The sequence below is a fragment of the Oncorhynchus mykiss genome, chromosome 2 (assembly GCF_013265735.2).
Source record: "Oncorhynchus mykiss isolate Arlee chromosome 2, USDA_OmykA_1.1, whole genome shotgun sequence".
Classification (NCBI taxonomy): domain Eukaryota; kingdom Metazoa; phylum Chordata; class Actinopteri; order Salmoniformes; family Salmonidae; genus Oncorhynchus; species Oncorhynchus mykiss.
In genome coordinates, this window is record NC_048566.1 from 82470579 (window position 1) to 82485677 (window position 15099).

The 15099-nt window shown below is 42.6% G+C and overlaps 1 protein-coding gene across 2 annotated transcripts in view; it reads right to left on the bottom strand.

Moving 5' to 3' along the window:
- The window catches only part of LOC110497694 (inositol 1,4,5-trisphosphate receptor type 2), a 170024-nt gene that overhangs the window by 41221 nt on the left and 113704 nt on the right, over positions 1-15099 (bottom strand). For both annotated transcript variants that reach the window (XM_036956593.1, XM_036956603.1), the window contains exons 46-51: positions 10219-10344; positions 9251-9443; positions 9026-9151; positions 5080-5255; positions 4775-4939; positions 4148-4325 (exon numbers count right to left, since the gene is read on the bottom strand). In XM_036956593.1, coding sequence (XP_036812488.1) covers positions 4148-4325; positions 4775-4939; positions 5080-5255; positions 9026-9151; positions 9251-9443; positions 10219-10344 — 964 coding nt within the window. The remainder of the gene's footprint in view (positions 1-4147; positions 4326-4774; positions 4940-5079; positions 5256-9025; positions 9152-9250; positions 9444-10218; positions 10345-15099) is intronic.

The window sequence follows — 15099 nt, forward strand, 5'->3', positions numbered from 1 at the left end:
TGTTCATCCATGTATACGGGTAAGAGTCTATCTAGCTACACTTTCAGATATTATACATATCTAATTTGTCAGAAAATCATTTTCATTGCAAGTTAAAGTGTACTGTTACCTGGCTGGCTCGCACACTAACATTACGTGTATGATCTGTTTTTAGTATCTCAGAAATCCATTGCATTGCTAATTATGCGGTCATCTGTACATGTCTAGACAATATTTACCCATCCACTTAGCTAGATGTGGCTGAGGGGTACATTTTTATTTTATTTGATATAGTGTGTGTTTACCAGAGATGGTAATGTGAAGAAAAACATGAAGTGCACCAAAGTCAGATTAGGATATAGGCCAAGGACCAGATAAAGCGTATTTTTTCTAATACTTACACCACTTTTAGTCTTGAAATATTTGGTTGTTTACTACACTACCTTACTCACACTGTTTAGCCTCACATGGCCTCACATGCAAATCCTTAAAGAGATGGGTGGGGACACTGAATGGGTGAAGACAAAGAAGAGTTCTCCTGTAGGTATACCAAAACATTCAAGGACTATTTTCTCAAAAATGGGGTTCCAACTTTATCAACTTTCAAAGCAGAATTACTCCCCTTACTCCTCACCTGCAGTGTATGACATACAATTTGCTAGCTTTGAGATTACTTTTATCCAATGTAAAAAACACAATTTCAAATTTAGCTAAATAGAGCTGGTCGGTCACAAATGTGGAAAAAGTAAATGGGTGTGAATACTTTCTGAAGGCACTGTATAAGCAAGCGCACACAAACATGCAAGCACAGACAGTTAGTCAACCAAGACAGAGAACAGGTTTATCGAAAACCTTTAGTCTAGTAAACTAGTAATGTATAGTAAACATGTGTTTACTAGTTTTCAATGACAATTCCACATAGCTGTTGTGACAGAAAACAAAAAGTCCATCCTACTGCTCAGTCTATCCTGTCTAACCTAATGTGTACTGCAGTGACAAATCAAAACATCAACCTTCTTCAGTTTCAACAGGCGACATCACTAAAATAGATGCTCTTTACTCTCCAACCCCTTTCCACTAATAATTCTCAGAGCGTCTGTGAAGAGAGAGCAGCATGTCATGAAATACTGTCTGGTGATAACTATGATAACCAGTAGGGCTGGGCAATATGGGCAAAAACTAATTTCTCGATTTAAAAAAAATTATGGGCGAATCACGATATACACTACACAGCCAACAGTATGTGGACACCCATTCAAATGAGTGGATTTGACTATTTCAGCCACACCCGTTGCTGACATGAGTATAAAATTGAGCACACAGCCATGCAATCTCCATAGACAAACACTTGCAGTAGAATGGCCCGTACTGAAGAGCTCAGCCACCTTTCCAAGAAGTTTGTTAAATTTCTGCCCTGCTAGAGTTGCCCCGGTCAACTGTAAGTGCTGTTATTGTTTAGTGGAAACATCTAGGAGAAACAACAGCTCAACCACAAATTGATAGTCCACACAAGCTCACAGAAGCTCACAGAACGGGACCGCTGAAGTGCGTAACGTATAAAAATGGTCTGCCCTCAGTTGCAACACTCACTACCGAGTTTCAAACTGCCGGAGTGGTGTAAAGCTCACCACCATTGGACTCAGTGGAATTGCGTTTTCTGGAGTGATGAATCACGCTTCACCATCTGGAAGTCAGACGAATCTGGACTTGGAGGATGTCAGGAGAACGCTACCTGCCCGAATGCATAGTGCCAACTGTAAATTTTGGTGGAGGAGGAATAATGGTCTGGGGCTGTTTTTCATGGTTCGGTCTAGGCCCCATAGTTCCACTGAAGGGAAATCTTAATGCTGCAGCATACAATGGCATTCTAGATTATTCTGTGCTTCTAACTTTGTGGCAACAGTTTGGGGAAGGTCCTTTACTGTTTCAGCACAACGCCCCAGTGCACAAAGCAAGGTCCATACAGAAATGGTTTGTCGAGATCGGTGTGGGAGAACTGGAATGGCCTGCAAAGAGAACAGAGCACTGACCTCAACAACACCTTTGGGATGAATTGGAATGCCGACTGCAAGCCAGGCCTAATCGCCCAACATCAGTCCCCGACCTCACTAATGCTCTTTTGGCTGAATGGAAATCCCTGCAGCAATGACCCAAAATCTAGTAGAAAGCCTTCCCAGAAGAGTGGAGGCTATTATAGCAGCAAGGGGGGAACCAACTCCATATTAATGCCCATGATTTTGGAATGAGATGTTTGACGAGCAGGTGTCCTCATACTTTTGGTCATGTAGTGTAGATCTAATAAATGTTTCAAGTTTACCCTAAATAAGTTTTGTTGTACAATTGAAGGTCAAATAACACTACATTTAAAACAGTCAGCAATAATCAAATGAATTCAGGGCGTGTGAAGTTATACTGTACCTCGGCTGAATATGTCTTCCACAACCATAAGACATTCACATTTTAGTCATTTAGCAGATGCTCTTATCCAGAGCAACTTACAGGAGTAATTCGGGCTAAGTGCTTTGCTCAGGGCACATCAACAGATTTGTTATACCTAGTCAGCTCTTACTGGCCCAACTCTCTTAACTGCTAGGTTAAATAGTTGTACCTTTCTTTTTGTTTTTGCAATAATCACTGATCTGGCTTTCAGGTCTGTCTATAAAAATACCACTTTTGTTACAAATTTGACCAGAACCATGCATAATGCACATCACTAATAACGTAGCAGGCATTATAGAAAATTAACACCAATCTCATTAACAATCTCTCAAACAGAAGAAGTCTATTTGCTAGCTAACAAGGTAAAAGAGTTGAATTGTTATGAACACACCATTCTGTCCTTCTCCAACTGTTTGAACAGCATGTTAGCCTGTCCAATTTGTTCAGAGGTTGAAATCAAGTGGCCTACCTTATTTATCAGAATGAGAACGAGTTGACAATTCCTTATATAATTGTTTTATACTTATTGCACATTTATAAAACACAGACTAAACAGCTAGTATAGCTATCTTTACTTGACTAAAATACTGCTAGCGATACATGTGCAACAAACTGGCCATTATTTTTCCAGAATGAATGTTCATGGACACATCCATTTTAGTAGTGTCTGCGCCGCTCGGAATTTGAGGAGTTGAAACAAACAGGGTATGGTCGAAAGGTTAATTTCTCCTCTATTACAGTAAAATAATGTCTCCATGTGTTTCGGTGTCCATATGACCGATTCTGTTGGACCAAACCTAAAATGCAAATAGCAAAACCATTTGTCAGAGTGGGCTTGGGTGTGTATGTAAACCAGAGAAAGATGAGAAGCAAGAGGTTTCACTCTTGCCAAAACCTGTCCAAAATAAGCCCAAAGCTTTTATATGCGCTTATTTAGGAGGGAAGGCAGGCTTGTCACCTGCCTTTGGGCACAGGCTTGTCACCTGCCTTCCCGCCTTTGGGACAACAACTCCTATTGTTAGTGCAGAGACATGAGCATCTCATCATTATATACATATATCTGGTGTAAATGGGAAGGTGCACACAGCACAGAAGGAGCAAACGAGACGAGCCCAAAAATATAACAAGCGGACAAAAATACAAAAAACCTTGATTCTGCGATACAGACATTTGGATTAATGTGCAAAAATCACACAGCCCTACTACCCAGTGGGCAAAATTAATTGCAATGATGTCATTATTAGATAGTGGTCAGATTGTATACTGGCTGTATGAGGAAGTTCTTACGATTGAGGGCCATAGAGTTGGCCAGTCAGGTGTGGGTATTGAAGGGCAACGGTTAGGTGTGGGTGGCAGGACTAATGGGGAGACTATGTGGCCACAATCCAGTGTAAGAGGTGTTCGGGAGCAACATCAGAAATCATGCATCCTATACTGAGCAGTGACCATATCAGCGATCAGCAGGACAGGCTGAGGAGGGTGGGTTGTGTGGGGGAGCAGGGGGGGGGGGCGACAGAGCAGAGTAAATGGGCAGAGACCTAGGGTAGTAAAGGGGTTGAGGAACATTGGGTACTAGTACTAATTGAACTGGGGTAAAAGTGCAGAGACCTAGGGTAGGGTATAGAGGCAAAGGTAGTGAGTAGGGGGTGACTGTGTTTTATAGTGTAGACACCTAGGATAGAGTACAGGGTTCTGGGCTGAAGACAAGGGGAAGTCTATGGGTACTGACCTGGCAGACGTTGCACGTCCATGAGGAAGTCGTCCTTGAGGAAGAGGAAGCCCACGATGGAGAAGAGGTAGACCAGAATGAGGGCCAGCACAGCTGTGAGGACGATGGAGCGCCCATTACGTGTCACGCTCTTAATCACGTTCAGCAGGGTTTCCTCGCGGTTCAGCAGATCAAAAAGCTGAGGGGGACAGACACACAGTCAGACAAATGCAGACACGGGGACACACACGGGCACAAACAGCTTTAGGAGAGCTGTAAAGGCACCCGATATCACATAGCTTCCGAACAGCAACAGCAAAAGAAGGAGATGATGTGGCTTTCTGCAAATGCAGCTGTGTCTGAAAAACCTGGTTCAAGTGGGGGAACAAGGAGACCATGGAGCTAAATGATGAAACCACACTATAACCACCTGCCGGGATCACATGGCACCAAGAAAGGTCCAGACTTAATCACTGTTAAAAGTCCATTTGATGTTTTCCGCATGATAACCAAGTACTTTCAAGTTAAATTAATCCACTTCATTCAATTGAATGGATATTTTAAATGATAAATGAGCAATAATAATATAAAGTTCTTGTATTTTTTTAAGTTAAATGGTGAAGTGTTGCAGAGATTGTTTCCACTAACCAGGAAGCTGTAGAAGAACTCATGGACAAAGAGGCCCAGCATACAGACGATGATGTAGCCCACGTGGTAGAGGAAGGGCATGTCCATGACCACTGCCTTGTAGCCCCGCGTGAATGTCCCCTGGTTGCCCACGAAGCTCACCAGGAACACTATCTTATTTAGGAGCTGGAGAGAGGAGAGGAAAGAGGACTGAAAGATGGCTTCAATAGAAGATGATGCTAAAATTACAAAACAGGAGTTCTTAGTATTACACTGTACATTTTACTTAAAACTATTTTGTCTGTATTTGACTTTGCTGTACTTACATTGGCGGCCCCCAGTAGCAGCAGGGTCGGGCCCAGGCCCAGTGTGTAAATAGAGCGCAGTATGACAGAGACCAGGAAGGGCCGGACACTCCCTGGTTTGGGCAGGATGAAGAGCATGGCGGTGCACACCACCAACGCCACCCACAGCAGGATGGACACAAAGGGGGGCAGGATGCCTGGGGACGGAGTAAACAAACAAACAAACAACAAATACAGATGAAGACATTCACACTGTTCAGAGATTTGGCATTTGAAGCCTTTGGGTTCATGTATTATGCAACAGAGCAGAGTGCTTCATCATAGCCTAGTCCCAGATCTGTTTGTGCCGTATTGCCAGTTGAGGACAAGCCTATAGCTAAGTGACAACTGCCAACTGGCAAGACCGCACAAACAGATCTGGGACCAGACTAGCACTTGGCACAACACTCTAGGTTCTCTGCCTTTCGAGAGCCAGTCACAACAGGCAACAGAGGGGAATGTCAAACAATGGCCCAAAGGGAAGACTGGTGATATCCAAACCACTGACCGCGTGCATCTCATAAACACTGTTGCCTTAGCACATGAACCAACATTTACTGTGATTTTCACGCACATGATCATGCAGAATTCGCCATACAAGATTGGGACTTTCCTTCTGTGCTTAACTTTTTGATCATGATCTACCTTTAGATTTCTCTATTACTATCATGAAATGAGAAGTAATGTTTCCATGCAGGGCTAACAGGCCAGAAGTTTGAGGATTTGCTGACCACCACGGACGAGCTCACTCTCCCTGCCTGTTTCATTACACTACAGTCAGACCCGGCTGCAGACAATGATCAGCTGGGGGGAAATCTGATTTTCACAATTTGATGCAATATTAAGCAAAAAGGCACGAGGAGCCCTTAGCCGTGGTATATTCGCCATATACCACAAACCCTAGAGGTGCCTTATTGCTATTATAAAATGGTTACCAACCAAAATAAATATTTTGTCATACCCGTGGTCTGAAATACCACGGCTGTCAGCCAAATAAGCATTCAGGGTTCGAACCACCCAGTTTATAATTATATATGCAACAAATTTTCCACCAACAGGTTTCTGTGCCAATGCACCACACACAACCAATAATCAACACAACTGCATACCGATTAACGACTTCGAGCGCTTATCATAATGGTTTGCGTTTTCAACAACACAATCAAGTAGCGAATCGAAATCTAAAAAAAAAATCTAAATGCATCCCTCCCTACTCAGCATCGATTGTTTGGTTTGACAATCTCCAAATGTCATTACTATTTTTGGTGTTTCTCTTTCCATTAATCGAATGGCAGTTGCACAGTTTGGATGTTGGAATTATAGTAGAGTGGATGAACATGCACAGATAGCCTTCAGGAGACTTTAAGTAGTATAATCAGATTAAAATATTGTGACTAATGCCACACACAAAAGGTAATACATTTAAAAAGTTAAATGACAAATATTTAGGCTATATTGAAGCGTTAGGGTCTAGATCGAGGAATGGCTGCTCGTGTTAAGCTTTCCTGAATAACTGGGCCTGCTGGGAGCATAGGCCTGTGGCCAGGATGACTTGGGATAATGATGATCGGCAACAGACAGCGCTCCAGTATCAGAAGTAAAAATACAGCCAGACTGGCCTGCTACTGTGCCTTTCTGTAAACTGTTGAGAGTAGACCCACTACTATTCCAAATGGAATGAATGGAATCAAACATTCAAATAACAGTGTTTTTGCGCCATTATTCACATGACATTTTCACTGCAGTTTACAGCCTAGAGTAGAATTGTGATCACGAGAAAAAAATTATGCAATTATCCATTGGATTGTGGTGTTGTAGGCTAGTCTAGGTAGGATCATTTTATTGTCCCTAAAACAAGATCAATAGGGGAGCTTTTTGAGCTGCGTGTCGTCGCTGTTCTTTCATTTACAATGAAGCACCTGGCCTCCACTGCCTATCAGTTATTCCTCTATCTTGTAGATTTATATAGAAAATTGTGACTCGTTTCAGGAAACTATGCGTAAGTCGTGCTTCACTACTTCACAGGACAGTCATTTGAACAAAACCTTTTTTTTAATTTTATTAAAATGTGTTTTTTTTTGTGGCAGAATTGCCTTGTGAACTTTCATGTGCCTTAATAACAAACTTGTATGCCATCTGTAAAATTGTTAAATTACGAGCCTAGTTGGTTTAGCCATGGAAAAAATACCGAAATCTTCCTGCAAGCCATGACTGGCTAAGATAATGAGTGGGCTGGACATGCCGATAGAGGAGTTCGGATTGGTCTGCCATGTAGCATGCTTCGGTTTATAATATGAGCTGTATGTGTTGTAATAAATGTAATACTTTCTAACACAGCTTTTTTTTTTAAAGATCTCACGTAGTAGAACTGCATAAAGTGTTGCTCTCCACTTTCTGAAGGACTGAGTTTTGAAATTATGGAATTCGAGTATGATAGCTAAGGAGATGGAGAGAATTCTGGTGTTTGACTGCAAATATGCAGATGGAGTCGAAAAGAGAACACACAGAAGGCTCCGGTTTTAAATATTTCACATTACTCATTTTGTCAGAAAGTAATTTTCATTTCAAGTTAAAGTGTACTGTTAACTAACTAGCTAAAGTTAATAGGCTGGCTAGCTAGCTAACGTTGTGTGTATGATCTGTGTAGTAATATTATTCATATCTCAGAGCCATTTGGATTTCTAGTTTAAGCCTAATGTTAGCTAGCTAACATTGAACCTGTTTGGTTAGCTACCTTCAGATTCATGCTGGGTAGTAACGTTATGAGTTGGGATTATGGGTCATTGTTTAGCTAGCTAGATACATGTCTAAACAAAAGACTGCACCATGCAAGTAACTATTTCTATAGAATGTTTATGTTGTCACTTCAACAACTTTCGATAGACATAGCTGGTAAATTCGCTCAGAATAACTGACAAATTTACGAATGCTCAACACACGTTGAATATGGTTGGTGTCAAAAAAAACTTAATTACATTATTGCCAGCAGCACAGTTGCAGTCACCAATGTTCTGGATGACATAAAAACAGCCTAACCAGCTCTGTTAGAGCGAGTAAAATGGTCAGAGTGAGCTGTTCTCTCATTTGGGTCTGGAAGTAGCTAGCAAGCTAGCCAACATTAGCCAGTTAGCTTGGGTGCTTGACTGCTGCTGTTCGGTCAGAATGCTCAGATCAATCCTACTTTTCAGCCAGAGCGTTCAGTGTGCTCTGAATTTTTCAAATGGCCAATCTGGCAACGCTCTGAGCTTTCGAACACCCAGAGCACACTCAGACACTCCAGATTAAATTTACAAACATCCGTAGTATAAACCAGCCTTTAGTCTTGAAAAACTTTGGTTGTTTAGTACATAGCCTCACATGTGAATCCTTAAAGAGATGGGTGGGGCTAAAGCTTAAAAGGGTGTGAACGATGCTGAATGGGTGCAGACAAAGAAGGGCTCTCCAGTAGTAGTACCAAAACATTCAAGGGCTATTTTTTCAAAAGTGAGGTTACAAGTTTATTAACTCTCAAAGCAGGATTACTTTCCCATTGTTCCTCAACTGTAGTGTATGATATACAATTTTATAGCTCAGAGTCTTGTTTATCCAATGTAAAAAACACAATTTCCAATTTTGCTACATAAAGACAGAATCGAGCCGGTCGGTCACAATTAAATTATTTTATGTTTGGTATGATTAACCAATTACAGGTCTAGACACAGGACACAGAATCCAACTACCACTATTGTCACTATGGATAAAGGGCAGGATAGACAGTCGACTGGTAGATTATATTGACCAGTGGTATAGTGAGTGTGCAGAAAAGCATAGTGCATAAGGGAAGTACAAAAATACCTTGAAAGGCGAGGCACATGCAAGCAGATGAGGACATTATATAACTGTCTCAAACTGTCTCTAATGAATAAGAACTTGCTGTAGGACATCTCACCTTCATCTCCGTCATCTCCAAAGGGGTAGAAGAGAGCCACGGCCACGTTGACTAGAACGGCTAGGTAGAAAGAGATGCTTCCCCAGAGAGAGATGTGCCGAGAGAACCAGAACAGAGCCAGGTTATCTATAGTGACACGGGACAACTGGTTAATGTCCCTGTATCACAATGTAGCCATTATTTCACCACCAGAATTGTTCATCAGTGTAAAACTTTTTATCTTACTGCGTATCTTCTTCTGCCAGCGCATCTCATTATAGAGGTCGTCAAACTGCGTGAAGAAATCGTTGACCTTGCTGCCCTGGTCATCCCTCTCGGTTGTAGTGAACACGCGCGTCTTGGACTCCTCTGTCAGGTACTCACAGATGTTGGGCACTGGAAACACTATCTGCTCCATGGTGCGGTCGTGACGCACAATCTGACGAAAGAACAAGAACAAAAGTAGCTGTACTTTCAGGGGTATATCTAATATCTAATTGAAATGCATTCCAGGTGACTATGAAGCTGGTTTAGAGAATGCCAAGAGTGTGCAAAGCTGTCATCAAGACATCAAATAAAATTTTACCTTTATTTAACTAGGCAAGTCAGTTAAGAACAAATTCTTATTTTCAATGATGGTTAACTGCCTGTTCAGAGGCAGAACGACAGATGTGTACCCTTTCAGCTCGGGGATTTGAACTTGCAACCTTTCGGTTACTAGTCCAACGCTCTAACCACTAGGCTACCCTGCCGCCCCAGAATAGCCTAGTGAAGAAACTATGTGATATTACTATGTGTTATTTCATAGTTTTGATGTCTTCACTAATATTCTACATTGTATAAAATAGTAAAAATAAAGAAAAACCCTTGAGAGTAGCTGTGTCCAAACTTTTGACTGGTACTGTATATTTAAACAATAAGGCCAGAGGAGGTATGGAATATGGCCAATATACCACGGCTAAGGACTGCTCTTATTCACGGTGCAATGCAGTTTGCCTGGATACAGCCCTTGGCCATATACCACAAACCCCCGAGCAAAAAAAAGCGCAGAAGAGGCCTGTAGCTTTCCAGCGAGCAAAATTGGATGATTTGGTCACATTACAACCAAAAACTGGTTGAAATAAAAATCATGACATAATTTCAACCAGTTTTTGCCACTGGGTTGAGATAATAGGATGATGTGATTGGATGAAGACTGTCTGGGTGAGGTCTACCTCTATCTGAGCGGTGTGGTTGGCATAGTAACCAAGGGCGTCGCCTCCCTCCGTGTCATCATTCAGCAGCAGCCCCGCCGCTAGCGGCCTCAAGCTCTGCTGCAGGAACTTGCTGTGTCTGGCTAGCTGGAACACACAAAGTACAGCCAATCAGTCAACACTAGGTACTTCCACTATTACAGATATGTTACAGACTATTACAGATACCCAATCCATTTCAACTAGAGGTCGACCGATTAATCGGAATGGCCGATTAATTAGGGCCGATTTCAAGTTTTCATAACAATTGGAAATCGGTATTTAATTTTTTATTTTTTTTTACACCTTTATTTAATCTTTATTTAACTAGGCAAGTCAGTTAAGAACACATTCTTATTTTCAATGACAGCCTAGGAACGGTGGGTTAACTGCCTCGTTCATGGGCAGAAAGACAGATTTTCACCTCGTCAGCTCGGGGGATTGCAACCTTACAGTTAACTAGTCCAACACAATAACGACCTGCCTCTCTCTCGTTGCACTCCACAAGGAGACTGCCTGTTACGCAAATGCAGTAAGCCAAGGTAAGTTGCTAGCTAGCATTAAACTTATCTTATAAAAAACAATCAATCAATCATAATCACTAGTTAACTACACATGGTTGATGATATTACTAGATATTATCTAGCGTGTCCTGTGTTGCATATAATCTGACTGAGCATATAAGCATCTAAGTATCCGACTGAGCGGTGGTAGGCAGAAGCAGGCTCGTAAACATTCATTCAAACAGCACTTTCGTGCGTTTTGCCAGCAGCTCTTCGTTGTGCGTCAAGCATTGCGCTGTTTAGGACTTCAAACCTATCAACTCCTGAGATGAGGCTGGTGTGACCGAAGTGAAATGGCTGGCTAGTTAGCGCTCGCTAATAGCATTTCAAACTTCACTCGCTCTGAGCCTTGGGGTGGTTGTTTCCCTTGCTCTGCATGGGTAACGCTGCTTCGATGTGGTGGCTGTTGTCGTTGTGTTGCTGGTTCGAGCCCAGGGAGGAGCGAGGAGAGGGATGGAGGCTATACTGTTACACTGGCAATACTAAAGTGCCTATAAGAACATCCAATAGTCAAAGGTTAATGAAATACAAATGGTATAGAGGGAAATAGTCCTATAATAACTATAACCTAAAACTTCTTACCTGGGAATATTGAAGACTCATGTAAAAAGGAACCACCAGCTTTCATATGGTCTCATGTTCTGAGCAAGGAACTGAAACGTTACCTTTCTTACGTAGCACATATTGCACTTTTACGTTCTTCTCCAACACTTTGTTTTTGCATTATTTAAACCAAATTGAACATGTTTCATTATCTACTTGAGGCTAAATTGATTTTATTTATGTATTATATTAAGTTAAAATAAGTGTTAATTCAGTATTGTTGTAATTGTCATTATAACAAATACATTTTAAAAAATGTATTTATTACTATTATATATATATATATATTTTTAAATCGGTATCGGCTTTTTTGGTCCTCCAATAATAGGTATCGGCGTTGAAAAATCATAATCGGTCGACCGATAAACATTCACATTTTAGTCATTTAGCAGATGCTGAGGAAGAGGTGCGAGAGGGGGGGGGGGGGGGGGGGGGGTGCTGTGGGATTATTTAAGATACTATTTGAAGAGGTAGGGTTTCAGATGTTTTTCGATGATGGGCAGGAGCTTGTTACACAAACCAAAAAAAAGAGCTTTGACTGGGCTGAGCGTTAAGCCGCCCTCCTGTAGAGGCCAGGAGACCAGAGGTGGCAGAACGGAGTACTCAGGTTGGGGTGTAGGGTTTTAGCATAGCCTGTAATAAGTATATTGAGAGGATATGTATGTGTGTGTGTGTGACATGCACATGAGTGTGCATGGGCATGCTACTGCGGGAGAGTAACAAAGACAGTCTGATTGTCAAGGACAGACACATGAGGTGTAGAGAGACAGTCCTTACAATGAAACAGACCAGTGAGAGATCATTGCCATTCAGTGAGGCATTCTGATGTCAATCACCAAGCAGAGACATCATCCCCTAAACCATCTGCTCAATACCAAGTCTGTTGTTGACAATGTACTACTTCTCCTCTCTATCCAGTGATGAATGTCTGCCTGCCTATACCTCTTTCTGTGGTGATAAACATCAGCGAGGGAAACAAAATATACACTTGTTGGCGGACTCTTTCTTCCATCAGGTGAGATGGGGGTGATTCTCAGCTGACTATTTCAGACAGCACACAGCAAACTGGGAACATTCCCAGAACATAAGCTAAGAGCCCCATTAAGTTATAGATAAAACCCTATCTAACATTAGGATGATATCTTGAAAACACACACATATGTACAGTGCAATCAGAAATAATTCAGACCCCTTCGCTTTTTCCACATTTTGTTACAGCCTTACTCTAAAATGGAATGAATAAAATGTATTTCCTCCTCAATCTACACACAATACCCCAAAATGACAAAGCGAAAACCAGTTTAGACATGTTTGCAAATGTGTTACAAAAAGAAGAAGAATACCTTATTTACAAAAGTATTCAGACCCTTTGCAATGAGACTCGAAATTGGAGCTCAGGTTTTATTTTTTTTTTATTTTTTATTTCACCTTTATTTAACCAGGTAGGCTAGTTGAGAACAAGTTCTCATTTGCAACTGCGACCTGGCCAAGATAAGGCATAGCAGTGTGAACAGACAACACAGAGTTACACATGGAGTAAACAATTAACAAGTCAATAACACAGTAGAAAAAAGGGGAGTCTATATATACATTGTGTGCAAAAGGCATGAGAAGGTAGGCAAATAATTACAATTATGCAGATTAACACTGGAGTGATAAATGATCAGATGGTTATGTACAGGTAGAGATTGGTGTGCAAAAGAGCAGAAAAATAAAAATAAATAAATAAAAACAGTATGGGGATGAGGTAGGTGAAAATGGGTGGGCTATTTACCAATAGACTATGTACAGCTGCAGCGATCGGTTAGCTGCTCGGATAGCAGATGTTTGAAGTTGGTGAGGGAGATAAAAGTCTCCAACTTCAGCGATTTTTGCAATTCGTTCCAGTCACAGGCAGCAGAGAACTGGAACGAAAGGCGGCCAAATGAGGTGTTGGCTTTAGGGATGATCAGTGAGATACACCTGCTGGAGCGCGTGCTACGGATGGGTGTTGCCATCGTAACCAGTGAACTGAGATAAGGCGGAGCTTTACCTAGCATGGACTTGTAGATGACCTGGAGCCAGTGGGTCTGGCGACGAATATGTAGCGAGGGCCAGCCGACTAGAGCATACAAGTCGCAGTGGTGGGTGGTATAAGGTGCTTTAGTGACAAAACGGATGGCACTGTGATAAACTGCATCCAGTTTGCTGAGTAGAGTGTTGGAAGCAATTTTGTAGATGACGTCGCCGAAGTCGAGGATCGGTAGGATAGTCAGTTTTACTAGGGTAAGTTTGGCGGCGTGAGTGAAGGAGGCTTTGTTGCGGAATAGAAAGCCGACTCTTGATTTGATTTTCGATTGGAGATGTTTGATATGGGTCTGGAAGGAGAGTTTAGAGTCTAGCCAGACACCTAGGTACTTATAGATGTCCACATATTCAAGGTCGGAACCATCCAGGGTGGTGATGCTGGTCAGGCGTGCGGGTGCAGGCAGCGAACGGTTGAAAAGCATGCATTTGGTTTTACTAGCGTTTAAGAGCAGTTGGAGGCCACGGAAGGAGTGCTGTATGGCATTGAAGCTCGTTTGAAGGTTAGATAGCACAGTGTCCAAGGACGGGCCGGAAGTATATAGAATGGTGTCGTCTGCATAGAGGTGGATCAGGGAATCGCCCGCAGCATGAGAAACATCATTGATATATACAGAGAAAAGAGTCGGCCCGAGAATTGAACCCTGTGGCACCCCCATAGAGACTGCCAGAGGACCGGACAGCATGCCCTCCGATTTGACACACTGAACTCTGTCTGCAAAGTAATTGGTAAACCAGGCAAGGCAGTCATCCGAAAAACCGAGGCTACTGAGTCTGCCGATAAGAATACGGTGATTGACAGAGTCGAAAGCCTTGGCAAGGTCTATGAAGACGGCTGCACAGTACTGTCTTTTATCGATGGCAGTTATGATATCGTTTAGTACCTTGAGCGTGGCTGAGGTACACCCGTGACCGGCTCGGAAACCAGATTGCACAGCGGAGAAGGTACGGTGGGATTCAAGATGGTCAGTGACCTGTTTGTTGACTTGGCTTTCGAAGACCTTAGATAGGCAGGGCAGGATGGATATAGGTCTGTAACAGTTTGGGTCCAGGGTGTCGCCCCCTTTGAAGAGGGGGATGACTGCGGCAGCTTTCCAATCCTTGGGGATCTCAGACGATATGAAAGAGAGGTTGAACAGGCTGGTAATAGGGGTTGCGACAATGGCGGCGGATAGTTTCAGGAATAGAGGGTCCAGATTGTCCAGCCCAGCTGATTTGTACGGGTCCAGGTTTTGCAGCTCTTTCAGGACATCTGCTATCTGGATTTGGGTAAAGGAGAACCTGGAGAGGCTTGGGCGAGTAGCTGCGGGGGGGGGGGAGCTGTTGTCCGAGGTTGGAGTAGCCAGGCGGAAGGCATGGCCAGCCGTTGAGAAATGCTTGTTGAAGTTTTCGATAATCATGGATTTATCGGTGGTGACCATGTTACCTAGTCTCAGTGCAGTGGGCAGCTGGGAGGAGGTGCTCTTGTTCTCCATGGACTTCACAGTGTCCCAGAACTTTTTGGAGTTGGAGCTACAGGATGCAAACTTCTGCCTGAAGAAGTTGGCTTTAGCTTTCCTGACTGACTGTGTGTATTGGTTCCTGACTTCCCTGAACAGTTGCATATCGCGGGGACTATTCGATGTTAGCGCAG